The 25,913-nt window shown below is 37.7% G+C and overlaps 2 protein-coding genes and 1 non-coding gene across 5 annotated transcripts in view; all 3 read left to right on the forward strand.

The window, feature by feature from the left end:
- CDase (Ceramidase) overlaps positions 1-12,132 on the forward strand; it is a 30,480-nt gene extending 18,348 nt beyond the window's left edge. For both annotated transcript variants that reach the window (XM_053756749.2, XM_053756748.1), the window contains exons 7-15: positions 1,519-1,605; positions 2,489-2,611; positions 3,668-3,787; positions 4,128-4,331; positions 5,941-6,162; positions 6,502-6,597; positions 7,169-7,336; positions 9,136-9,257; positions 10,092-12,132. In XM_053756749.2, coding sequence (XP_053612724.1) covers positions 1,519-1,605; positions 2,489-2,611; positions 3,668-3,787; positions 4,128-4,331; positions 5,941-6,162; positions 6,502-6,597; positions 7,169-7,336; positions 9,136-9,257; positions 10,092-10,269 — 1,320 coding nt within the window. In that variant the 3' untranslated portion in view covers positions 10,270-12,132. The remainder of the gene's footprint in view (positions 1-1,518; positions 1,606-2,488; positions 2,612-3,667; positions 3,788-4,127; positions 4,332-5,940; positions 6,163-6,501; positions 6,598-7,168; positions 7,337-9,135; positions 9,258-10,091) is intronic.
- On the forward strand, positions 5,162-5,359 carry LOC128676847 (small nucleolar RNA U3). Its single transcript, XR_008405470.1, has one exon. It is a non-coding gene; the product is annotated as a small nucleolar RNA U3 (small nucleolar RNA).
- Positions 12,133-13,362: 1,230 nt separating the features above from the next.
- Positions 13,363-24,807, forward strand: LOC128676308 (neutral ceramidase-like). 2 transcript variants are annotated; one of them, XM_053756345.1, is made up of 15 exons: positions 13,363-13,508; positions 13,801-14,030; positions 14,995-15,138; positions 16,312-16,488; positions 16,842-16,969; positions 18,152-18,350; positions 18,847-19,053; positions 19,286-19,405; positions 19,564-19,653; positions 20,756-20,869; positions 21,316-21,543; positions 22,272-22,367; positions 22,581-22,748; positions 23,186-23,298; positions 24,347-24,807. In XM_053756345.1, the coding sequence occupies exons 2-15, from the start codon at positions 13,806-13,808 to the stop codon at positions 24,525-24,527; spliced, it is 2,190 nt and encodes a 729-aa protein (XP_053612320.1). In that variant the 5' UTR covers positions 13,363-13,508; positions 13,801-13,805; the 3' UTR covers positions 24,528-24,807. The 2 variants fall into 2 exon arrangements, with proteins under 2 accessions (XP_053612320.1, XP_053612321.1); XM_053756346.2 differs by lacking the exon at positions 13,363-13,508 and adding an exon at positions 13,646-13,668.
- The last annotated feature ends 1,106 nt before the right edge of the window (positions 24,808-25,913 follow it).

Here is a 25,913-nt window from a genome sequence, read left to right on the forward strand (position 1 = left end):
CTTGTCATCGCACACTCTTTTTTTAATAAATAAGTAGGTATAGTCTCATTTTAAGTCATCGCGGGCGGGATTTTTTTTGTGAATAAACAATATTTCTCCACATAAAAAAAATATAATTTGAAATGAGTCGTTTTTAGGACGAGGAAATGAGGATTAGTTATTCCGGTGATCGCTTCCGTTTTAGGTCTTATGTTTATATAATTAGAATCGTCTAGAAAGAATATTTTGACAACTCACGTTACAAAACATTATAGAAGGTTATCTAAACACTCCCTGGAGTCAAATTTCAATGAAGTCATCTGCTTTTTCACAGTTTGCTTGAACAATGAGTCATTGTTATTTTAAAAAATGTTAGTGAACAATTATTATCATCAATCGATGACGACCTCCGTGGCGCAGTGGTAAAGTGATTGCCACTGAACCGAGAGGTCCCGGGTTCGATCCCCGGTCGGGTCATGATGGAAAATGATCTTTTTCTGATTGGTCTTGGATGTTTATCTATATATGTATTTGTTATAAAATATAGTATCGTTTAGTTAGTATCCCACAACACAAGTCTCGAACTTACTTTGGGGCTAGCTCAATCTGTGTGATTTGTCCTAATATATTTATTTATTTATTTAATCAGTGAAGCGACTTTATAAAGTAAATTGATAATGACATTTTAACACTAGGCTGATATCATGGAATTAGTAGGTTCCGTACAACACTGATTTCATGGCTGATGTAAGTACATGATAAACATATGGTAGGTAACAAAAATAGGTCATCACATCATAGGATCCTCATAACCTATTCTATAAGTTAAGTGCAAATAAAGCGGTAATGATGTAAATTTCAGTGTTATTCATATCCACTTTCAGGAAGTTTATAAGCAGATTTATTTTGTAATAAGCCAATTAGTAGCTTGTCTTAGATTAATCAAAGATTTACTTGTATGGAGTTATTAAAAATTTGTATTACTTTATTTTATGAAAACAGTAGGACTAAATACCGCCTTCAAACGAGAATGGATTCCTGTATCCATATTAATATTATTAAAGAGGTACAAGCGTTTGTGACTTTGTATGTTTGAGGCGGGTAACCTCCGAAGCCATCGAACCGATTTCAAAAATATTTCCACCATTAGAAAGGTACATTATTCTAGATTGATATAGACTATATTTTATCTTAAAATTCCCACGGGAGCGAAGCCCCGGGCAACATCTATTCATCAATAAATTAAAGAACAAGTTTCCTGTCGATGAAGTATTTTCTATTCCAGGTACTCTGTTTCCAGGTATAAGATTTTACCTCTAATACGACACGACTTTTACCTTGTCTTTTATTTAATTTACTTTATATTTTATTATTTTATATTATATTTATATTATTTTATATTTTATTTCTTCTATTTCATTTATATATATATTTTTATTATATTTAATAGTTGACCTTTAAGCTTCTGTGTATTGCACATTTTATTTTCGACTATAAGAAATATACTTAATAGTTACATACATATTTTACTGATTACAGGGCAGTATTGTCTGCGCATTCGCGTCTACTAATCTTGGAGATGTCTCCCCCAACATCAAGGGTCCACGCTGTGAGTTCTCAGGAAAGGTATGTTCTTTAATATTCTTACTATGCATGTCCTACATGTCCACAAAGAATAATAGCCATCTTGATTGGGAAATAAAAAAATGCGGTGGTCCTAATAAGGAACCTTGAGGAATACCTATCGATGTTTTGATTCTCCGATACTACATAGCTTTAATAACATTTATCCTTTGAATTAAATCATATTGACTGTGAATTTATAAGAAGAATGGAAATGGTGCAACCCGTTCTTTACCATTGAACAAATTCGTCGTGTGTACAATTCGTGTAAAACGTCGACAAAAGCATAGGATGAAAAAAATATTAATGTAGAACTTTACTACCAATGCTACAAGTATAATAACAAAATAATAAATTAAACCGACTTTAGGTTAGGGCCGTATTCCGCATATTATTATATAAATTGCTTTTGTTGTGTATAAATCGATTATTGTACTATCGATAGTTGTCCTTGAAATATCGATATTGCTATCGATAGCAATGTCTACCATACAATAATTTCTGAATAAATGATTTGATTTGATTTTGAATCTCTGTCGACTGTTTCGGGGTTAGCGTTTGATAATAGATTTTTCTGCAACATTAGCAATTTGATTGCATAGTTTGCATAGTTTACCTATATGAGAACTTTTGAAAAACCAGCAATCCGTCTTCTTACTTCCCTCGAGGACAATTTTCCGCAGTTAGGCCTGTTGTCTGAGCCCTTTCTGCGTGTCTGAGCCGCTGATCATTCCAGCCAGCCCAGCTCCTTTAGGAAGTGGAGCACCGCCGATGGTGTACGACGGGCTTCGCTCATGGTCCCTGGATATCCCAGGAACTCAGGAACAGCAATCCGCCAAATAATGTATGATTTTTAAACATCAACATAATTTTTGACATATTCCAGCGTTGCGACCAAGAGACCTTGCTGTGCAAGTTGCCGAAGGAGCGGTGCTTCGCGTCGGGCCCCGGCCGAGACATGTTTGAGAGTACCAAGATCATCGCCACAAAACTCTTCGACACTGCTATGGTAAGTATTTTTTCATTCATATAAGTACAGCACTTCAACCTACTCATTGTAAATACCACATCATAAAGGTTCAAGCATTATAGTTTGACGCGCTGACTGTACAACATAACATTCTTTATGGCACCACGGAAAAGTACAGATCATAATTAAACAATCATTGTCAATACAGAGTATAAAACAAAGTCGCTTCCCGCTGTCTGTTCCTAGATCTTTGAAACTACGCAACGGATTTTACTGCGGATTTTAATAGATAAGACTGATTTAAGAGGAAAGATTATATATATATCTCAAAATTCCCACGGGAGCGTATATAGGTATAACATACATCATCATCGTCGCTAGTAAATAACAAGAGGCACAAATGCGGATTTATCGTTAATGATCGCGATTTCTTCCAGTTAAGAATCTAAGCATAAAGTTAAGATAAAAAAGTAAGCGCCTTTTTTTTTTAATCTGACCTATTAATAATTCAATTTATTTGGAAAACAAACAATCGTACGATCGAACAAAACAAATGACCATTATCGTGTTAGGTATTTATTTTACACATATATGTATTATATATCTATTATCTATACTATTATTATAAAGAGGTAAGCGTTTGTGAGATTTAATGTTTGAGGCGGGTGACTGTGAAACTACCTAAACAATTTCAAAAATTCTATCACCATTAGAAAGGTATATTATACAAGCTTGCTATTGCTATATTTTATCTCAAAATTCCCACGGGAGCGTATATAATTTATTTTTTTTAATACTATTTTGTAAATTCATTTATTATATTAATTTTAATATAGATGGCACTACGGTCGTAGTAAAATGGGTGGTCCAACCAGAAGACAAAACCATACTGCGTTTTAAAATCAAAAAGCCATCTATTAAGAGAAGGCACAACTGTTGTTGTATATTTTAGACTACCATTTCAGACCATTTTATACTGTCATTAAATTGGGTTTACTCATTTAACTAATATTTTGTATTAATAATGAACTTCTTACAACAATTTCACCTTGTATTAAAAAAAATGTTATATGATATTTTTTATTAAATTTCTAGACGGTCCTGAAACAACCAGGCGAAGATCTCACAGGGCCCTTGGGCATCGTCCATCAGTTCGTTGAAATGCCCTTAGAGCAGGTCCACCCTTATGACCCTGTTACTGAAACTTTCAATACTGTGAGTACCTTTCTATTTATTTTGAAAATGTTATAATTACAGATTAGCAATGATAATTTGTTCTCTTGTGGTGAAGCTCTGTCAAATAAATAAACACATTTCCCAGAACTTCGTATTTTTGGGCATTGGGTTAAAGTACTTTAACCCAATGCGACACAATACTTTATTGCACAAATTAGATTACACAATACACACAAATGTATCACACATCGTTTAGGATAAAGATTTGGGATTTATTTAATTTCCGAATTAGTTTATCAACTGTCAAAGATATTTTTGAAATGATGGCGCCACTGGTATATTTACAGTTTAATTTACGATACTTTTATACACATTTCAGAGTGTAAATGTCTCTGGTTGCTTACCCGCCATGGGCTACAGTTTCGCGGCGGGCACCACGGATGGTCCTGGGGCCTTCGACTTCCGCCAGGGGACCACTAGTGGGAACCCTCTGTGGGACGCTGTGAGGGACTTCATTGCTGAACCCACCAAGGAAGATGTGGACTGTCACGCGCCGAAACCTATACTTTTCGCTACTGGCAGGGTGAGTTCCACAAGAGTATTTTATTACCTATATAATAGTATGTAATCGAAGTCGAAGAGTGTGGAAGCGAGAGAGATTTGGAACTACACAAGTAACCCATGTATATAATCTAACACTATCATGGTATGTTAAAATTTGTATACACTTATATAGCGTGAATGTGAGTCCGCTCTGAGATGCTGTGAGTGACTTCATCGCTAAACCTATCATGGGAGAAAAGACGTGAAATATCAAGATTTACAAACAAATAAATTCAATTTCAAATTCATAATATTAGTAGTAATAAGATAATTTCAAATGTCTTTATTACTATAAGTTTCCTCAAAAATGGAATTCCATTGAATTGGCATATCCTTGTTCTAATATGAAGACATGAATTATGACTAAATCACAGTATACTTAATGAATAGAATAAATGAAAACCAAATACCTAGAAGTGATCGAATGGTCGAGATATAAACATCAATACCATATCGGTCAACTCGACGCTTATTCTCAAATAAAAAAAAAAAAAATCGATTTGCGCAATCCCAAGACAAATATTACATCAGCATCAATTATGTCCAATATAAGTTAGCGCTTCAATGGTGGCGCTACTATGCTATTAAAATGCATTTTATTCGTGTAATTTAGTACGCTACTGCCACTTACCAACTTATACAAACTTAGCGCAGTAATTACACAACAGCAAAACAGATGGCGCTAATAACAATACACATGTAATTCTTTAATCGAAACTAGATGGCGCTTCTTTATTTACTCGATCGCTGAAACGCGCTATGGTTTCGCTCTCGCCAAATATGACCTCCGTCGACCAATTTAGTATCGGCAAGACCTTACTTCATAGGATCATTTCTATAGTAAGCTCTTCGCATAGACGCTCGCAATATGCGGGGCCTCACTAACCATGATGAGGAGACGTGGCGCGGTGTCCTGAGCGTGAGGCGGGCGGTGGCAGCTTGCCATCAGCCCTCGATGATCGTTCGCTTCCTTCGGGAAGAGTGGGATGCTGTCGCTTTCTGAGTGGTTATTTTTGAAACATTTTATACGATATTATTTGTCTTTGTATTATTTAGATTTTAGATATTATTACCCTGGCGGGTTTCGTGATTGCGGTTCGCAACTAGGTAATTATGAATTAAGAATTTTAATTCTTTGTGGTTGTAGGTATGCATTTATTGATTTGAATTTTATTTAGGTATTTAAAACTGATTTACAAAAATGATTTAGTCGAAATGTCAACTTTATTAGACCAATTTTCTTGCTGTTTTATGTTGCATATAATACTGATCTAATTCATTTACGGATTTTTTTATTTATTGATTGAATTATCAATATCATTATCGAAGTGATACGGCCCGTTGGTTTCGCTCGGGTAAAAACATAACAAATTATACCTACACCCGAACCTTCCTCAGGAATTATCGATCCTATCTATAGGTGAACCGGATGGAAATCCGTGCAGTAATTTTTGAGTTTATCGCGAACAGACAGAGGACTTTGTTTTATATGTATATTTTAGCATAATATGTAAATGTTTTTTGTTTAGCCAAAATAAAGTTTTTCTTTCTTCTTAATTAGCAAATAATTAAATGAATGACATTTCCAGATAAAATTCCCATACAGTTGGCAGCCCCGAATAGTGTCTTGCTCCGTGGCGCGCATCGGAGGGTTGCTGCTGGCGGCGGTGCCCGGGGAGTTCACCACGATGTCGGGGCGGCGGCTGCGCGGCGCGCTGCGGCGGGCGGCGGCCGCGCGCGCGCGCCGCGTGCTGCTGGCCGGCCTCGCCAACGTCTACTCGGACTACATCGCCACGCCCGAGGAGTACCAGGTGCGTACTTGTGATGACATTATACAGGTTCACTAGTATCAAACGCAAAACCTCTCTAAAGACTACTTGGGTACATCAAAACAAGCAACTTTTACTCTACGACTTTTTGTGATTAGTAGTTTTTTTTTTCATTTTAAAAAATACAATCTACTTTGCGATTCTACACACCTTCTCTATTTTGGCATTTTAAGGTACAAATAAAAATTTGACGTGAAATGGTTTCTGTTTAGCTTGTTTTTTTGATGGGTTCATTACTGATACTCCATATACGGCGTTATAGCTCGCGTTACATTGGTCCATACAAAATACCCCTTCGTATACAAACTGCTTTCGTTTCAGGCTCAGCGCTACGAGGCGGCTTCCACAATCTTCGGTCCTCACACCCTCGACATCTATCTCAACAAGTATGTTCAACTCACCGAGGCTTTGCTCAATGTAAGTCGTAAGGATAATGAAAAAAAAAAAAACTAAATATTTAGCTTTGCAAACAAGCATACTATGTTTCATAATAACATTCTGCAGGCTTGACACTTGAAATACTCATTGTCTAATCTACAAATTAACTTGGGGCAAAAATATATTTTTTTGTATGTAAGTGTATGTATGTTTTAACGCGTCAACTTTCGAACCGTTGGTCTGATTTTGAGAAATTTAAAAGGTTAAAATTTTAAAGTCTCTGTCGATAGAATTTTTAAGTTCGTGGGGCAAACTAATCGGTTAAGTTGTTTTTGAAATATTCACAATTTTGTAAAAAAAATATTATGCACGCGAGGTCCAAGTTCGCGGCGAACAACTAGTTTATAATGCCGGCTCCACACTGTCGTCGAACAGTTTGTCAAACAGTGGTGGATTCGGTATATATAAGTATCTGGTTTTTCATTGCGGCAAAGCACTCATATGCAAATCGGCACTCATATTATGCAAATAGCCAACTATCGATAGTCTATCGAAACGCTATCGATAGACAATCGAGCGGCAACAGTAAACCGGAGCGCATGTCCCGCAGAGCCGCAGCGTGGCGCCGGGCGCCGCGCCCGCGGACTTCAGCGCGCAGCTGATCTCGCTGGTGCCGCCCGTGCTGTGGGACGCGGCGCCCTGGCGCCGGGAGTTCGGCGACTGTCTCCACCAGCCAGAGCAACACTACAGCTACGGGGACACCGTCTCTGCTACATTTGTGAGGACATTGCTATGTTATACATCTCCAAACTTCAAGACACACGCGCATCACAATTGGCGAGCGGAGCGAGCATGGTCTAACATTTTACTCGGGGCAAAAATACATTTTTTGTATGTATGTTTGTAACGCGGTAACTTCCGAACCGTTGGTCCGATTTTGATGAAATTTAAAAGGTATGCAGCATATGCCAATACAATTTTTGAGTTCGTGGGGCATCAAAATTGGTCCAGTCGTTTTTGAAATATTCACAATTTTGTAAAAAATTATTGTGTTCGCGAGTTTGCGGTGAACAACTAATAAATAAGAACATTTTGTATTGTCTACGTCTGATTTTATGATGATACACACTGGAAAATTCATACAAAAATATGGCGTTTGTAACAAGGACCTTAATAGGTGTATGCATGGCCTTACTATAATAGAATACCTATTTACCTTTAAATATAAAACAAAGAAAATTCTGACCGGCCGTCGTTGATAGATAGTGGATGGCTAAAGGAAGATGGTCATCATCAGCGTACCCTTATCCCTCTTTATGTGGGGTCGGTACAGCATGTCAGTCTCCTCCACTTCTCCCTGTCTGATGTTAACCGATCTGTTACTTCCTTTTTAGCCATATCCTGCCTGACGCACTCAATGCACTTCTTCTTCGGCTAAAGGAAGATGTTATTGTAACTAATTTATGATCTTCTACAAATAAAATACTCGTTTGTTATTATTAAGCTTGACTTCAGTATAATTTTCTTTTGGTGACCTAATACCAGGACCGCCTATCCCAGAAAATAGTTCTCTCTACAGAACTATTACTTTTTGCCAAATAGCTATACCAAATTCAAATGTATGTTGGTGTGGAGAATAAAGTGTGTTGGTAACAATTAGTTTCATGTTGAAACGAGAGGTCCCGGGTTCGATCCCCGGTCGGGTCACGATGGAAAATGATCATTTTCTGATTGGCCCGGGTCTTGGATGTTTATCTATATATGTGTTTGTTATAAAATATAGTATCGTTGAGTTGGTATCCCATAACACAAGTCTCAAACTACTTTGGGGCTAGCTCATTCTTGGCATTAGTAATGGAGTGGTTTGCCATTGCCTTCTCCATTTCACACACAAGTTAATAATCGCCCAGTGTGCAGGTTTCCTCACGATGTTTTCCTTCACCGGAAGCAAGTGGTGGTCGATGAAAACTACATGAGTCAGATTGGTATACAAAGTCATGTGGCACGAGTAGGATTCGAACCTGGGACCTTTCGATCCACAGGCGGGCGTTTTAACCATTACACCACCACCGCTTCATATATTTATTTATTTATTTATTATTTTATTACTGGCAACTATGTCATGTTGTTTAAAAAAAATTGTCTGTTTCGTAAAGCTAACGTAGTGTTTTAATAAAAATTATCTTCCAACGCGCCACATGGTGGCAACGTGCTCAGAATATTACCAGCGTTTCCTCACTGTATTGCGAGATTTAAACGCTGAGCAAAAATAAACGATTTTGTTATTTATGTGTTCTTTAAATAAATAAAAATTTGGACAAATAACACAGATTGAGCTAGCCCCAAAGTGAGTTCGAGACTTTTGTTATGGGATACTAACTCAACGATACTTTATTTTATAACAAATACATATATAGATAAACATACAAGACCCGGGCCAATCAGAAAACCATCATGATCCGACCGGGGATCGAACCCGGGACCTCTCGGTTCAGGGGCAATCACTTTACCACTGCGCCACCGAGGTTGTCAAAGAGGATGAGGAGGTCTGTCAGGTCTTTATACATTTTGTTATAGGTGGCTGGTCACCCCCGCAACAGCATACGTCACGGTCGAAGCTATGCCATCATAGAGAAGCTGGAATCCGAGCAAGATGACTCCTGGGTGTCTGTATTGACTGATGCAGACTGGGAGACCAAGTTAGTTGTTTAATGATTTTTTTTTTACGTTTAAGGAGCTGACGGCTAACATTCAGTAAATCATCTATACTATTATTATAAAAAGGTAAGCGTTTGTGAGTTTGTATGTTTGAGGCGAAGGTAATCTCCGAAACTACCAAACCGATTTCAAAAATTCTTTCACCACTAGAAAGATGCATTATCCAAGATTGCCATAGGCTATATTTTATCTCAAAATTCCCACGGGAGCGAAGCCCCGGGCAACATCTAGTAGGCACATAAAGAATAAGATAAAACAACGGATATAGGTATCCAAGGTGAGTGAGAGTTGTCGTATTTCTCATGGCTGAGAGTCGTGGTCATTACGTGGAACGAAACACACGAAACGACTTTCTTAGCACTATTAATGGAGTGGTTTGCCATTGCATTCTACATTTCACACACATGTTGATAATCAACCAGAATGCAGGTTTCCTCACGATGCGAATAGCGACCAGAAATTCCTATGAGAGCGAAGCCCCGGGGCGCAGTTAGTTCTATACAGGGTTATTGATATCAAACGTAAAACTTCCTAAAGACTACTTGGGTACATTAAAACAAGCAACTTTTATTCTACGACTTTACGGGATTCATATCTATGTAATAGCCAAGCAACACGAAACAGTAGTAGCGTTATGTAGCGCAACCGAACATAGAGTTAACATTTTATAGAAACGACATTAAAACTAAAAAAGAAAAATAATGTATTTAATATGTTTAGACAAAAGACGTCGAACAAAAGATGTTAGTCTCTTATGCGCCTTTGGAAGGTTTTGTGTTAGGTACCAGTAACCATGTATATGTCTCAATTCACAGATTCATCTGGGAACGGAACTCCAAGATTCTCGGGACCAGTTATGCCAAAATCGAGTGGGAGATCGCCCCCGGCACTCCCCCGGGCAAGTACAGGATCCACCACTACGGCAGCTACAAGTACATCCTCGGGGGCATCTACCCTTACCACGGCTTCTCTGACACGTTTGAAGTCACCTAATTAATGTATAGTTGAAATATTCCCTAAAGTTGTTCTCAATATTTTGGTATATAAACTAAAAAACCAAAAGAATGCTTTCCCAAGTATAGTAAAAAAAAAATCGTTATGGCACTGACCTTTTAAAGACTTTTTAAAGAAATTGTGATCGCGCGATGAGCCTGCTCTGTATTTTAAAACGAAAATAACGATAAATAGTATGAATTGGACCGTGATGTAAATATAGGCCAAAATATATATTAGATAGGCCTATATAAAAAATGTAATCTAGATTATCTTTTCCATATTTTAGTCAAAGTATTTTAGTTAAAGATCTTTGATATATTTTAGCGAATGTAATCAACATTCTCTTTTTTTTGGCTGTTTAAAATTACAAATGTAGATCACAATTAGATGTAAATTGATCATGAATAAGAATAAAAAAAGGATTTGTAAGATGTTTTCTCAAAAAAAAAAAAACAAACCATGGTCTTCGGTTAATGGCTGACTGACTACGCTTTGCTTATGGAGACTTTTTTATGCCATTTTTTTAGGTATCTTGTGATATCAAAGTGATATATTTAAGATTACAACTACTTCCTTTAATTTATGTTATAATTATTATAGAGTCAATATTAAATATATGTTTTCCGACGCGATGTTGATATGAAATTAACATCTTGTCCGAAGATTAAAACATATATATATATTAATAAGTAATAATGCCTTTAGTTCTAATCAAATAAAATCATTTATTCAGAAATGAGACCCTTCACAGGCACCTTTTTACGTCATAATCTAAATCCTAACTAATATTATATCTAAATGCGAAAGTAAGTAAGTTTGTTTGTTACATCTTCACGCCCTATATGCATAATGTGAAGTGTGGATAAGGCATATGACACGTCAACCTACTCAAATTCATTGCATACTCGCCGCTATTACCGCGACATAGAGGTTCACGCAGGGTAACTTGATGTGCTGTTGACTGTACCTTTCATCCCGGAAATATATCTGCACCCGTGGGGAAAATTTCGAGGGCGAAGCCGCTGGCGAAAGCTAGTTATATGATATTTACCAAAGCTATAAATATCACGGGTCGCCCAGGGTCATAATTATACTATTATAAAATGGATAAATCTAAATTTCAGTCATTTATTTATCGTATAGTTTTGTTATCCAATTCTTACCTACGTATAAGTACTTACATTTCATTTTGTATTTTTTTTTACCTAAGACTGTACCCTATTACCGATCAAATGAACTGACGTCATTGTTATGAGATAATTTTAGAATTATCTTTGATATATTTTCAAAAAATATAGATGCCTACTTGAAACCAAAGTGTTGCTTATAATGTACTAAATACTTAGCCTATAAGAAGCTTTTTCCCTTACTAACTATATAACATTATGCTAATATTTTATATTAGTCATGTACTTAGGTATTTATATATATATATACAACATGTTTATTATACTTTTAATAGAAGATCGGACTTGTTGGCTTGTCTGACTGACAGAAAGGGATGCAGTTATACAAAATAAAGAGAAGCATAAGGTTTACCACGAAACAAACACGTAGCACGTTACTAACGTCCACATGCTGTCTCTTTTCCTCATATCGTGTACGCATCGTGTAAGAAAAAGAGATGACGTGTGGACGCGATGTTGTGCTGCGTGTTTTATGTTTCATGTTAGACCCCCAGGACGACTTTCCTTTTCTGATAAATAGTAAATACTAATACCATCCCTTTCTGTTGGTCGGTCGTGGAATCAACCACCTAGGTGCGTCTATTATTAGTATTAATCTGGGATGCGTAATAAAATATCTTCCAGTATATTGTAAAATGTCAATAAACAGCGAAAATTAAATATTACAAAATTATTTGTTTTGTTTCTCTCTTCAATTGCTTTTTTTTCCAAACATTCAACCATCGAAATTATCAGAACCAGTTGCCAGGAAGAAGTTTTATGACTTTACAAGAGCGAAGCCGGGACTGGCTCTTATCTGCGTCCCGGCGCTTCACTCCCGTGGGAATTTCCGGATAAAAAGTACTATATGTGTAATTCCAGGTTATATTCTACCCGTGTACCAAATTTAACAATTCGTCCAGTAGATTTCGTGTGAAAGAAACAGACATACATATACACATCCTCATAAACTTTCGCATTTATAATATGAGTAAGATTTGCGGTAAAATATTTATAAAAACCTCGTTCGCAACCGAAACATATGTAATTAAACAATCTATAGTCGGGTAGCTAACTTATCTGATTAAATAATTACCTAATTATGATTTCAATTTGCATTATTGGATAGAGCAGATTAAAAATAAATAATATTTAAAAATTTTACCTACGTACGCCCGGTGCAAACTTTTGTAGCCGACCGTACTTCTTACGAGTAATTACTCGTTACCTACGTAAAAAAAACGCTTTAAAAATGTCTTTAATTTCACCTGGGTAAACGACAAGCAACCATAAAAGAAAAATCTACTCGACGGACCGATGTGAATTTGCTACACGGGTAGAATAACATATATGGTACTTTTATCCCGAAATTCCCACGGGAGCGAAGCCTCGGGGCGCAGCTATTACTATAAATGCGAAAGAGGAGTTGTATGTGTGTATTTTGCTATTCTTTCACGCAAATCTACTGGACGGATTGTTATGTAATTTGGCACAAGGTAGAATTTAACCTGGAATAACTTTTAGGGTTCTTTTTATCCCAAAATTTCCACGGGAGAATGTTATTACATCTATAGTGGAAATTCGTATCTGTGGAATATGAGTATTTTTAGACCACAGGTAAAAAAATTCTCGATTTTCATTTATGAAAATTTCTTCTGTAATTTATTCTGTAATCATATGTTAATTGCTGTAGTTGGTCGCAATTATGTGGTTAAAGACACACGCACACCAAAGACAATGATTTATTGGCAAACCTGTTTTGATTAAAGTTTTATGCTCCGCATATACCTACTTGTATTTATTACAAAATCAACCCCCCGAACACTATAAATTCTGAAATGTTTATGATATTGAAGTAAAGATAAAGCAAAACGCATAAAGGTATTAAAAAGATTAGTTTATCGATCGTTTGATTGATTGAATTTGTATCAATCGCATGAAAATCGCGACGCACCGCGATCATGTTTTATTGACTTTTTATTTATTAAAAATAATTATTTATTTCTACTTTCGTGAATTTATCTGGAAAGATAGGTGATAGAATTTATTTAAGTATATATAGGTAAACACGTAAGTACAATTTATTTATACAAATACTAGCTGCGCCCAGGGGCTTCGCTGCCGTGGGAATTTCCGGATAAAAGTACCCTATGTGTTATTCCAGGATATATTCTATCATCCGTGGATCAAATTTTATAACAATTCTTCCAGTAGAATTAGGCGTGAAAGAGTAAGAAACATACACACATACATCCTCACAAAGTTCTTGATCTTCAGAAATCTTGCAGAAATTCAAAACTGAGTGAAAGCCTGTTAAGTATTAGTTTTCATTCGAAAATAATTAAATTTTATTTTATTTCAGTCACCATGGTGTCACTTGTGGGAAAGATTGTTATCACAGTGGTGACCTTAGCAGTTATTGCTGGAATGACAGCAGTTATCGTCACTTTAGTAAGAAAAGAAAATGATGTGGGCACCACGACTACGTCTCCGACGACGCAGGGCACGACAGAGCCTGTCTACGAGGACATGTTGTATGATGTGGGTGTGGGGATAGCCGATATGACGGGCCCGTGCGTTGAGATTGTTTTTGTAAGTATTGTTAAGTATTAGCATACTAGCTGTTTACCCGCGACTTCGTCAGCGTAGAATAGTTCTTACAGAATATTTATATTTTGTATTATTATATTGTAAAATGACGACCTCGGTGGCGCAGTGGTAAAGTGCTTGCCTCTAAACCGAGAGGTCCCAGGTTCGAACCCCGGTCGGGTCATGATGGAAAATGATCTTTTTCTGATTGGCCCGGGTCTTGGATGTTTATCTATATATGTAGGTATAGTATCGTCGAGTTAGTATCCCATAACACAAGCTCGAACTTACTTTGGGGCTAGCTCAATCTGCGTGATTTGTCCTAATATATTTATTTATTTATCTATTTATATATTTATTTAATATGTCATTCCAGATTATACTAATTTCTAGGGTCAATATTTTTGTGTAATAGCCAATCAAGTTCAATATGATTTTCATACAAATTTTCACCTACAATTTTTCATTGTAGTCTTTAGGAGTTGATTTTTTAAAACCAAGCAGTTGGAATTTCTGGATTAAAAGTGCCCATATGTGTTATACCAGGTTATATTCTACCCTTGTACCAAATTTCATAACAATCCGTAACGAGGCGTAACGTAAAAGAGTTACAAACATACAAACACACATACATCCTCACTTATGTACTTTCGAATGTATAATATTAGTGGGATATTATTAGGATTAACTATATTTTTTTTTTTATATTAGGACAAATCACACAGATTGAGCTAGCCCCAAAGTAAGTTCGAGACTTGTGTTATGGGATGCTAACTCAACGATACTATATTTTATAACAAATACATATATAGATAAACATCCAAGACCCGGGCCAATCAGAAAAAGATCATTTTCCATCATGACCCGACCGGGGATCGAACCCGGGACCTCTCGGTTCAGTGGCAACAACCTTGCCACTGCGCCACCGAGGTCGTCAAATTATATTATTTCCTACCTTGCATTCTAGATGGGCTACGCAGAAATAGGCCAGACGGGGCGAGGTCTGCACACGCGGCAGTATTCAAGGGCCTTCATCTTCGTCCAGGGAGACACCAGGGTCGTGCTGGTCACAGCTGATGTCCAGGCTGTTGGCATCCATGTTCGACGTCAGGTGAGAATAAATAAATAAACATATTAGGACAAATCACACAGATTGAGCTAGCCCCAAATTAAGTTCGAGACTTGTGTTATGGGATACTAACTCAACGATAATATATTTTATAACTAATACATATATAGACAAACATCCAAGACCCGGGTTAATCAGAAAAAGATCATTTTCCATCATGACCCGACCGGGGATAGAACCCGGGACCTCTCGGTTCAATGGCAACAGTGGCGTAAGAAGCTGAGCAAGAAAGGAATTTGTGACGGGAATTTGAACTTTTTTCATGTGTTTGCTATTCCTAATACTGATGTTAGATTTTACTCAAGTTGCCTTTTTTTTTGTATTTTATGCACACGCCAGTCTGCCTCTACGTAGCACATCTCCTCTCGCGGGTCTACTGGAAGAGATTTCGTTTGAAATAAGTAGCACCCTTATACTCATTTTTACAATAAAATTTATATTTTAAGTTTTTTGTGTAGATAAATTGATAATAAATAAATAGCCTATAGGAAATGTGACATGACTTTTACGATTACCACCATCTAGATTGACATTCATAATCAATTTATTAAAAGACAGCCCTCTTCTTTGGTTTGTTACAATTGATTCTGTTCTGTGATCTCTTGCGATCTTTATGAGCGTTCGCAGAAACCAAAGACGTCTTTGATTGGAGCGTCACTATTCAGGGTGTTATTTTATAATTATTTAACTTCAGTTATCGCTATGGAATTTTATTGTCTGCCAATATGTGACAACTCCTCTAGAGGAATATTGTCGTGTCAAAAGTTGTAATAATCGAATCGAAAACACATTTTGAAAATAGCTTAAACAGCCATTCATATTAACAAGATGTCACTATATCTAGTTGCTGTTTGTATGTGTGACCGGTTTATGCTTGTGTTTGTGTGTAGTATGAAAGCGTGACACGCGATCAAATTATGAATACATATAATACAGAATCGCAACAAAACCACACTTTCAATCAATTAATTTAAGAACTTTGTTCTTGTCGGTGGAGCATTCTCCATCTAATTCTGTCCTCAGCCATTGATTTCACCTCCCTATACGACACGAGCTCTGCCTTCTCTTTTATTTCATCTAGGAATGCCCTTCTTGGCTTTCCTTTTCCTCTTCTTGCTTCGATTTTTCACACTTTATAGTGACAATATCCCGCAGGTGGTGAGGAACCTCCAGGAGCTCTACGGTGACATCTACACGCTGAAGAACGTGATACTAGCTGGTACGCACACGCACAGTGGGCCGGGCGGTCACCTGGTCAACTTTTTGCTTGACGTCAGCATACGCGGCTTCTCCCGCCAGACCTTCGACGCTTACGTCGACGGCATCACGAGGGTTAGCTATTGTTTTGTCCTATCCTATTTATCTAAATGTTGCTGTTAAGATTTGACTATTACGAGTTTTAAGTCAGTTATATTGTCATTGTCAAGGCGGATATGCGTGTTAATCGTGTGCTAAAGGATGCCGAAGACCTTTCGAAATGAAGAAAGCAGAGCCTAGGCTCCTATGTTTTACGGCTGAGGAAGAAACTGGGAAGACACTCAGATTGAAGAAAAAGACCGAAGACTGGTAACAGAAAGTAGTAGACCTTTTTTCTTAAAATACTTGGTTTTCGAAATTATCATGTAGGAATTTGAAACTTGTGAAGTAAGTCTACAGAAAATACACGAATATGGCCTTAATTACAGAGTATAGTTCGAGCGCACGAGAACATAGTCCCAGCTCGCCTTTACTACGGACAAACAACAGTCAACAACGCGCAGAAGAACAGATCTCCTTACTCGTATGATTTCAATCCTGCCGAGGAAAGAATGAGGTTAGTATATTGTATATCTCTTCGGTAAATTTTTATCCACGAGCACCTCATAACGTTTGCAAGAGATGTCACAAAACTGAATTAACTGTAACAGAATGCCATGAAAAGCAACGTAGCAAGTTTCTTTATCGTTTCGTTATCGTTCACATGCTGCCTCTTTCTCCCATATCGTGGACGCATTGTGTAAAAGAGAGAGAACGTGTGGTGGCAATTTCGTGCTACGTGTTTTATGTTTCATGGTAGACCCCAGATTTTGGAAGAAAAAATTCTCTTCTAAAGTCTGTGTGTCATAAGCACAAATGTAATGATAGAATGAATGAATGAACGTACGAACGAACGAATGAATGAATGAATGCAGGATGTAATGTAATGATGGAATCAAGCTTAGGAAGAGACAGAGGGAAAAACGACCTGATAAAGTAGGATCGATATACTTCTGTGAGTGGGATCCTGTTGGTTTGCTAATCCTGATATGTGATCAAGTTTTTACAGATTTTCTAAAAATCTGGGTGTGTGTATTATACCTACTTGCAATTAATTAACTATATCTAGAAACCATAAGAAAATGGTGTCTCAAGATCTAATTACGCGCAACACAGCAACACATCCAATTTAATGACATTTCATTTTATCGTGCAAGATTAATAAATGTGGGTTCTTTATCAGTATATACGAATGCTCATTGGTCATGTAATCTATTGATAAAATGTGCATAACAAAGCTTATAACTCCGTTATTTTCGACAATAACATCTATTTATATAAATATCTGGTTCAAGCACGGCTCGAGATAATAATAAGGACACTGGGAGACTATAGGTATATCTCCTCCTGGTCATCATGTCAGAGTGCTACACTGGAGGTCCCGGGTTTGATCCCGGTCGGATTTTTCAGATTGACTTGGGTTTAGAATGTTTATCATCATCCGAGGTGATCCCACTTGCAATTCCTAGCCACAGGATTATTGGTTCAGTGTCATGTCTTTATCTCATGCGGGTCAGACTGAAAGGAGTCGAAGTTACACGTTTAACTGGACTTCTAATCCTTGAGAGGAATCGCTATTTTATAACAATTTCCTTTGATAGATTCACAATCTGCGCTGTAGAAACAGCAGTTGACTCTGTATTTTCTTCGCTCCAGATCAACATGGAAATAATTAGTGTAAATTTCTAAAAAAATACAGATACACAGACAATCTAGATCATGAACTGACGCAGATACGCATAGTGAAACAAAATGGCGACCTCCACGGTGTCCTCAACTGGTTTGCCCTCCACACCACTAGTATGAACATGACAAACAGGCTCATCTCAGCGGATAACTTTGGCTACGCCGCTATGAAGATGGAAAAGACTTTGAACCCTGATAGCCCAGTTGGGAAGGTAAAGATTTTTCACTTTTAATTTCGGGATAACAATGACGAATTTGCATAGAGACAAGGTCCCAACTTTCCGGAGACCAAAGAACAAGAAGGACGTAACCATGCCAATTGCTAGTTGTCACTAGCTGCACGTGTAGTTCTGAGGGCCGCTATGTTCTAATGGGAGTGGGCCGCTCATGTCCACATAAGGCCCAACAAGTTTTGGGCAAAGTTAATCACTTTGGGTTCGCACAAATAAGCGGAAACCTGGAAAATCAAGATGGCGAGAGTACCTTACGTATTAGAAAGACTCGTAATCACTACATCATAACACTACATAAAACCAAGTCGCTTACCACTGTCTGTCTATTCCTATGTATGCTTAGATCTTTAAAACTTCGTAACGGATCTTGTCTTCTGGGTCTTTTAGATGGAAGTTTTGGGTGTATCATTTATTACGGTTGAGCGCGAGCGAAGCCAGGAAAGTCTGCTAGTATTAAATAAATCATATCTTCCAGCCAGAAGTGGTGGCCGGTTTCTTCACAGCAAACCTGGGTGACGTGTCTCCGAACTTGGAGGAAGCTCAGTGTGAGTTCAGCGGAGAGTATTGCGACAACCACTTCCACCTGTGCGCAGCTGGAGAGAGGTGTTATGCTCTGGGGCCAGGGAGCGACATGTTCGAGAGCACGAAGATCATCGGCACCAGGGTCTTTGAAGGGGCATTGGTATGTTTTTGCATTTACACCTTCCAAAGATCCTTCCAAAAACTGACATTATTCTACAATGCAAATTTATACGACGTGACGTTTCCAATTTACTAAGTTCCAGTTAACTAACCTTCACATAGAAGCCTTCACGCAAATAAATTTCCATAATTCAATTATTTTTGAAATTATTTTTGACTCTGTCTGCCCGTCAAGAATGAAGACGTGATACAGTATCTGTATGTTTTGGCAGCGAGTGCTAAACTCTCCTGGAGAGGAGCTGACTGGCAGCATCGCAGTACGACACCAGTTCGTGGAGATCCCGGATGAGATCGTCGCGCGCTACAATCCTGTCACCAGAACTTTCAACCAGGTTTTAATCTTTATTTCTGTAAGCTTTATTTGTTGGTCCCAATCAAGCCCTTCTGGCATGATAGGGACCAATAACCACAAGTAAGGGTGCATGATTCTAATAAAGATAGTCTTTATTTATTCTATAAGACTGTCCAAAAACTGCATCTTTTGTTTTAGGAGGATAAAGTCAGGGGTTGTTCTCCCGCTATGGGGTACAGTTTCGCTTCAGGCACAACAGATGGCGCTAATACGCTTAACATAACACAGGCAAGTATTTTCTGTAATTAGAATGATGATGATCTGTAATATGAATGAGAAATTAAAAGCTGAACACTTTCGCATGTGCAATTAAGTTGTATTTCTAGTCTTTTTGCCGGTGTAGCCGGCATAGCAGATAATATAAAAAGGTGTATTACTCGTAGTTACATTGATTTGTTAATGTAATTGCTTTCGGTGAAGGATAACATCGTGAGGACCCTACACACCGGTTGATTATTAACTTGTGTGTGGAATGGAAACTGTATGTTATAATATTCAGCTATGTTGTTATTGTTAAACATGATCAGTGAATTTGTAACAAATCAGTGTATACAACTACTTTGGAAGAGCGGGCTCTCCAAACACAAGTATTTTATACTTAAATGGAGGACCCAATCACATATGAGCTATTGTAAAAAGAGTCTAATAAAGATATATTATTATTATTATTTATTATTATAAAAAAAAATGGAGAAGTTAATGTCAAACTAATATAATAATAAAATAATATTGCCAAGAAAGTTGTTGTGCGTTTTTCATTCCACGTAATGATCACGTACCTCAGCCATGAGGGATATGACTAGGAATTAGTTACATTGAATGAGAATTTATAGGTGCTGTAATTAATCGGAATAAAAATATCTATCTAAACTAGTTACATCAACATACGCAATATTACTAGGCTTCTACTTAAACTACTTTCGCGTTTTTCTTTGACTTTCGCGTTGCATAATTATATACTAAACAACAGGTATTAAACGCGCACATACCTTTTCTATTTCCCAGACGTTTCGGACCTTGTTACAAAGGTCCGTGGTCGTTGGGCGACTGACTCAGCAAGCTACAGCGAAAAGGTATGTGCACGTTAATACCTGTTGTTTAATAAATCAATTGGCGTTCTGTCAATAAATTAACATCTGAAAGATCTTCCTCTCTGGGCGACTGACTCAGCAAGCTACAGCGAAAAGGTATGTGCACGTTAATACCTGTTGTTTAGTACATCAATTGGCGTTCTGTCAATAAATTAACATCTGAAATGATCTTCCTCTCTCCTTCCTTGCTTTTTAGTCTGTGGTGTCTCTTTCTGTAATTTAACGATTGTTTTTACCAGGGTACATTGGACGGAGACGCGTTCTGGGACTTCGTCGGCGGGCTGGTAGCGGCGCCAACACCTGATGACGAGGAGTGTCACGCGCCGAAGCCTATATTGTTGGCGACTGGACGAGTACGTTTTTTTGCTTTTGTACAAAAAGTAGCGCCAAGTGCGAGTCGAGTGACAAGGGTATCCATAGAAGCATGCATTTCACGTTCCCCGTTCAAACTAATTTTCTTTGAAAGTTTTTATTGCGATAGCTATTTTTTTTTATGTTACACTCTTTTATTTAAAAGTAAATATGTACAGTACACCAACAGATCAACATAAACAAAATGTATAATACAACAATATTTTACTTTTTTCTTTACCAATTTGCAGTCTTTTTTTCAAAACGACGCTGTCCTTATCCTTCATCCTTCTCTAGTTACATTATGGGTCTTATGCATTTTCCTCCCAAAAAAAAATAATTTATATTCTTTTTAGAGCCCTTTATAGAGAAATCACGAACAAATATGCAGATTTAATGGGAAAAATATGATATCGACAAAATGTAACTTCATATTTATATTCCCCAGACAAACATTCCTGTCCCGTGGCACCCTCGCATAGTATCCGCCTCCCTCATCATGCTCGGGGGGCTAGCCGTGATCGGAGTCCCGGGGGAGCCCACCACCATGTCCGGGAGACGCATGAGGGACGTGGTGGGGGCGGTCATGGAGGACCATGGGGTCGAGCCGAGAGCAGTGGTGACGGGCCTGACCAATGAGTACATTCATTACATTGCTACGTATGAAGAATATCAGGTGAGGGTTTCGCTCAAGACTTGGCTCTCTATCGGACGTGAGACAGACATTATAATTTAATAGTTTTTTTGAAAGAACTTCTCGTTTGAAAGAAGTTTAAACTTCTTTCATACGAGAAGTCGATTATTGCATTCAATGCGTGACAAAAATATTATGTCCACACAGTAAACCGTTGAGGAATTTCCTCATCGGGAACAGATCTACTTGGAATAAACTAAACGTTCAGGGTAGGTAGACAAATATATACAAACAAAAACAGACACAACGTTTCAGCTCAATGAGTGATATGAGATTTTTTAAAAGATCTCCGAGGCTAGGAGCTAAACATTGACAGTTACGCGGTTGCACTCATGGCAGAAAATTATCATATGTTTTTCATACAAACTTTCACCCCTTGTTATAGCACTTTAGGGGTTGTTTTTTTTTAAGAAGCCTATTTTTTACCTCAGGTCTTTAATTATGTATGTATGGTGTTTAAACTTTAACTTCTATAGATTTTGTTGTTAGAAAGAATATTATTTAACTAAACGTTTAGGGTAGGTAGACAAATATACACAAACAAAAACAGACACAACGTTTCAGCTCAATCGGAGATTTGTTTCAAAATTCAATGGCAATTTTCTACACGAACAAAAATGTCTTTTAAATGGTCTTCTAGAAGGTCGAAACCACAGGTCGAAACTGTAGTCGACGTTTCCTTTAAAATCAGTAGTTATATAACATTTCAGGTGCAACGCTACGAAGCAGCTTCCACTATCTATGGTCCGCACACACTCGAAGTATTCCTAAATAAGTTTTCGGAGCTGGCTACAGCTCTTTTCGAGGTAAGTTTATAGCATTGATTATTCTAAACAATTATTTATTGGTGCGAAACAGAATGTGCCAGCTGCTCCTGCTGCCGCGAAGATCGTTAAAGTTAATCAAGGGAAAGGGGACTGTAGATGTTTCTTATAAGGCGATGATCTGTCACTAATTGAGGTGTAAGAACTACTACTATGATAAACTACTGTGGCATAAATTTCGAACCTTGATTCCAGGGCTCCGAAGTGGCTGAGGGTCCAGAGCCCCAGGACCACATCAACAACACCCTTTCGTTCATCTTGCCCGTGGTAACGGACAACGCAGGCCTTCTGCAGAGTTTCGGAAATGTGCTCGTACAACCAGAGCCAGTCGTGAGACGGGGGGACACTGTCAGCGTCACATTTGTAAGCATTAAAATCATCAACAAATACATAAAACTTTTATCCATCCCCTCTCTCATCTTTGCATGCTCCTAATTGCTACCGGGACTGTGACGTCGCAAAGCCCGGGGTCAGTGTAAAAAATAAACCTTACAATTTTCAACCGGAACCACTCGCCACAAATGCTCGAATTATGGAATGATTTCATGAAAAACAACGAAGGGCACGAAAGAAATAAATTATACCCAATATTTAGGGAGTGTTATGTAGGTGAGGATCGAGAGTGGATTTCTGGAAGTTTCTACGTGTACAAAACTGAAAAACTGAATTGAAAAAGAAGGATAGATTTAAATAGAGAAATATTAGTCGAAAGTTAGCATGTCAATAAACGAGATACCAATAAATTTAGCTTATTAGAATATCGCAGCGTTGATTTCAAAAACCTCCATTGATTTTCACAGGTCGGGGCCAACCCACGAAATAATCTGAAGCAAGAAGAGACATATTTCGTGATTGAGAGACAGTTGATGGGCACGTGGGAGGTGGTGGCCACTGATGCTGACTGGGAGACCAAGTGAGTGATATGATACTATTTTTTAAAAGATCTCCGAGGCTAGGAGCCAAACATTGGCAGTTACGCGGTTGCACTCATGGCAGAAAATTATCATATGTTTTTCATACAAACTTTCACCCCTTGTTATAGCACTATAGGGGTTGTTTTTTTTTTTTTAAGAAGCCTATTTTTTACCTCAGGTCTTTAATTATGTATGTATGGTATTTAAACTTTAACTTCTATAGATTTTGTTGTCTGAAAAAATATTATTTAAACTCTCCAGCCCAAGCTTCGCTTTTCTATTATTTTTCCTTTTTGGAAAGATATTTCCAAATGTCATTACAATAGCTCCAGCGGCCGTAAAAGCGACAAAAATTTTATTTATTTCACCAAACTCAACCATTACAGAAAACATATTTTTAATACGACTGCTTAACCTATTAATGTAATCATTATTTATATGTATAAAACATAATATGATATTCAAAGACAATAAAAAAAAAGAATTTATGAAACTTGATAGAAGTTGGATAGCATGGAAAAATTATTTCTTTAACCCACAGGACAAGTTTTACAGGCATCCAACTAGACGTGTACCTGTACAAGTGACACGCTGTAAGCCCAGCAAACATAGGGGACAGTTGCCCTCTATATTTACTATTCAACTTATGCATGTAACCATAACCTAATATAATGTGTCTTGCAATAAAATCTAAGTATTATTCCTAGAACCTCACGCAGTTACTGTGTTAGTGCTTACGGATGAATGGACCTACGATACGACATCATCGGCCTACCCTTGTCCCATTTTATGGGGGTCGGTACAGCACGTCAGTCTTCTCCACTCGACCCTGTCTGATGTTAACCGATCTGTTACTTCCTTTTTAGCCGTATCCTGCCTAATGCATTCAATTCAACTCTTCTTCGGCCCCTACTTCTTTTCTCATCCAATATCAAAACCATAACCTTTCATACAATATTATTTTCCTCCCTTCTCATAACGTGACCATACCATCGAAGCCTATTACTGTTAATGGACCTACGATAGTTAATCATAAAAACTGCCCAGGTTCATCTGGGAGCGACGATCGACGATCCTGGGCACGAGCAGCGTGACGATAGAGTGGACAGTGCCGGAGCACGCGCTCGTCACAATCTACCGCTTCACGTATTACGGCACTGCGCGCGGCTTGCTCGGCAGCATGAACGACTTCAATGGCACTTCTGACACGTTCTCTGTCGACATTTGATGTTAGCTTTGTTATTTTGTAGTTTTTAACCCTCAACGCAAAGGGTGTGTTATAAGTTTGTCCGTCTGTCTGGCTGTGTACGTGGCAACGTAGCTCATCGACGGGTGAACCGATTTGCTGCGTGTTTTTTTTATTTGATAGCTAATTTTTATGCGGTGGTTCTTAGTATGTTTGAACAAAATCAGGTTCAGCCGTTCAAAAGTTGTAGCGAAATGAATATTGAAGGATTTTTTAATTTGTCTAACAAATAAACTTGTATAATAAAACGGATTAAAATGTTTTCTTTGATTTTCTGATATCGTTGAGACAGCACTAATTTATCCTCCTCGCGTGTTCTTAGTTGCATTCGCGTCTGTGATGCCTAAGGTTCGGGATCCGAGTAATATAAACCATAATTTTGAAGATTTGGTTGATTTTCCACTGATTTTACGATCGGCCGCCTGCCTAACGCCAACACTCTTTGGAAAAGCTGTTGAGGCCTATCAGCTGTCAAGGTCATAAGTACATGGAAAAATGAGTGGTCTTATTCTATCGAACTGCCGAACGCATTTGGGAGCAGAACTTCACTGGGCATTAACCACCAATAAAAAAAACTGATACGCCAATAATTTTAAGACCAGTCGCCCGTCTGAAATCATTATGTTAAGATTGAAAATTTATATGTGTCTATCGCCTCGTCTCGTGTCGTACGAAACGAATTACAAATAGCGGATCATTCTCACTAGTTTTTCTCAGTAGTTCTATTGACGCTTCAAAGTCAACTATGGAACTATGGAGTCATGGAACTAGTTACCAGGGGAACTAGTGAGAATGATCCCAAATAGCCACAATCCAATCTATGATGGCGGGACCACACAACGCTATGTATGTAGGACCGAGGGTAATTATAAAAGTAATGTTTACTTTACATTAGCTCAATAATGTTTGCAGGATCAATAGTAATTTCGAAATGTGCCTATTTTATTATTGTATGTCTTGCTTGATAACTTCGATTGTATGCAGATTGTAGTGCATCCATACAAACCTTCGTGGTTTAAGGAAAGCATTATTATAATGTACTTATTGTAAAAGTTATGAATGAAATAAAAAAAATAAAAAATATACTTCGAAGAAATTGAATTTAACTTTGGAACGTGTTTGAAATGGATGCATATGTGCATCACGGAACTACAAGGCCAGCAAAACTACTGGCTTAAAAAGACATTAACTTTAGTAGATCGTAATGCCAATAAGCGACTTCTAAAAATAGCGTGGTTATCTTCTATTGGCTTCGATAGACTCATCCCGATGTTCGTTCAATGAAGATGGACATAGGAATTTGAATCTTATTTGCATTATGATAAATATCATATCCGCATTGATTTACACTCGGGTTTTAACGAATGT

The sequence above is a fragment of the Plodia interpunctella genome, chromosome 16 (assembly GCF_027563975.2).
Source record: "Plodia interpunctella isolate USDA-ARS_2022_Savannah chromosome 16, ilPloInte3.2, whole genome shotgun sequence".
NCBI lineage: Eukaryota > Metazoa > Arthropoda > Insecta > Lepidoptera > Pyralidae > Plodia > Plodia interpunctella.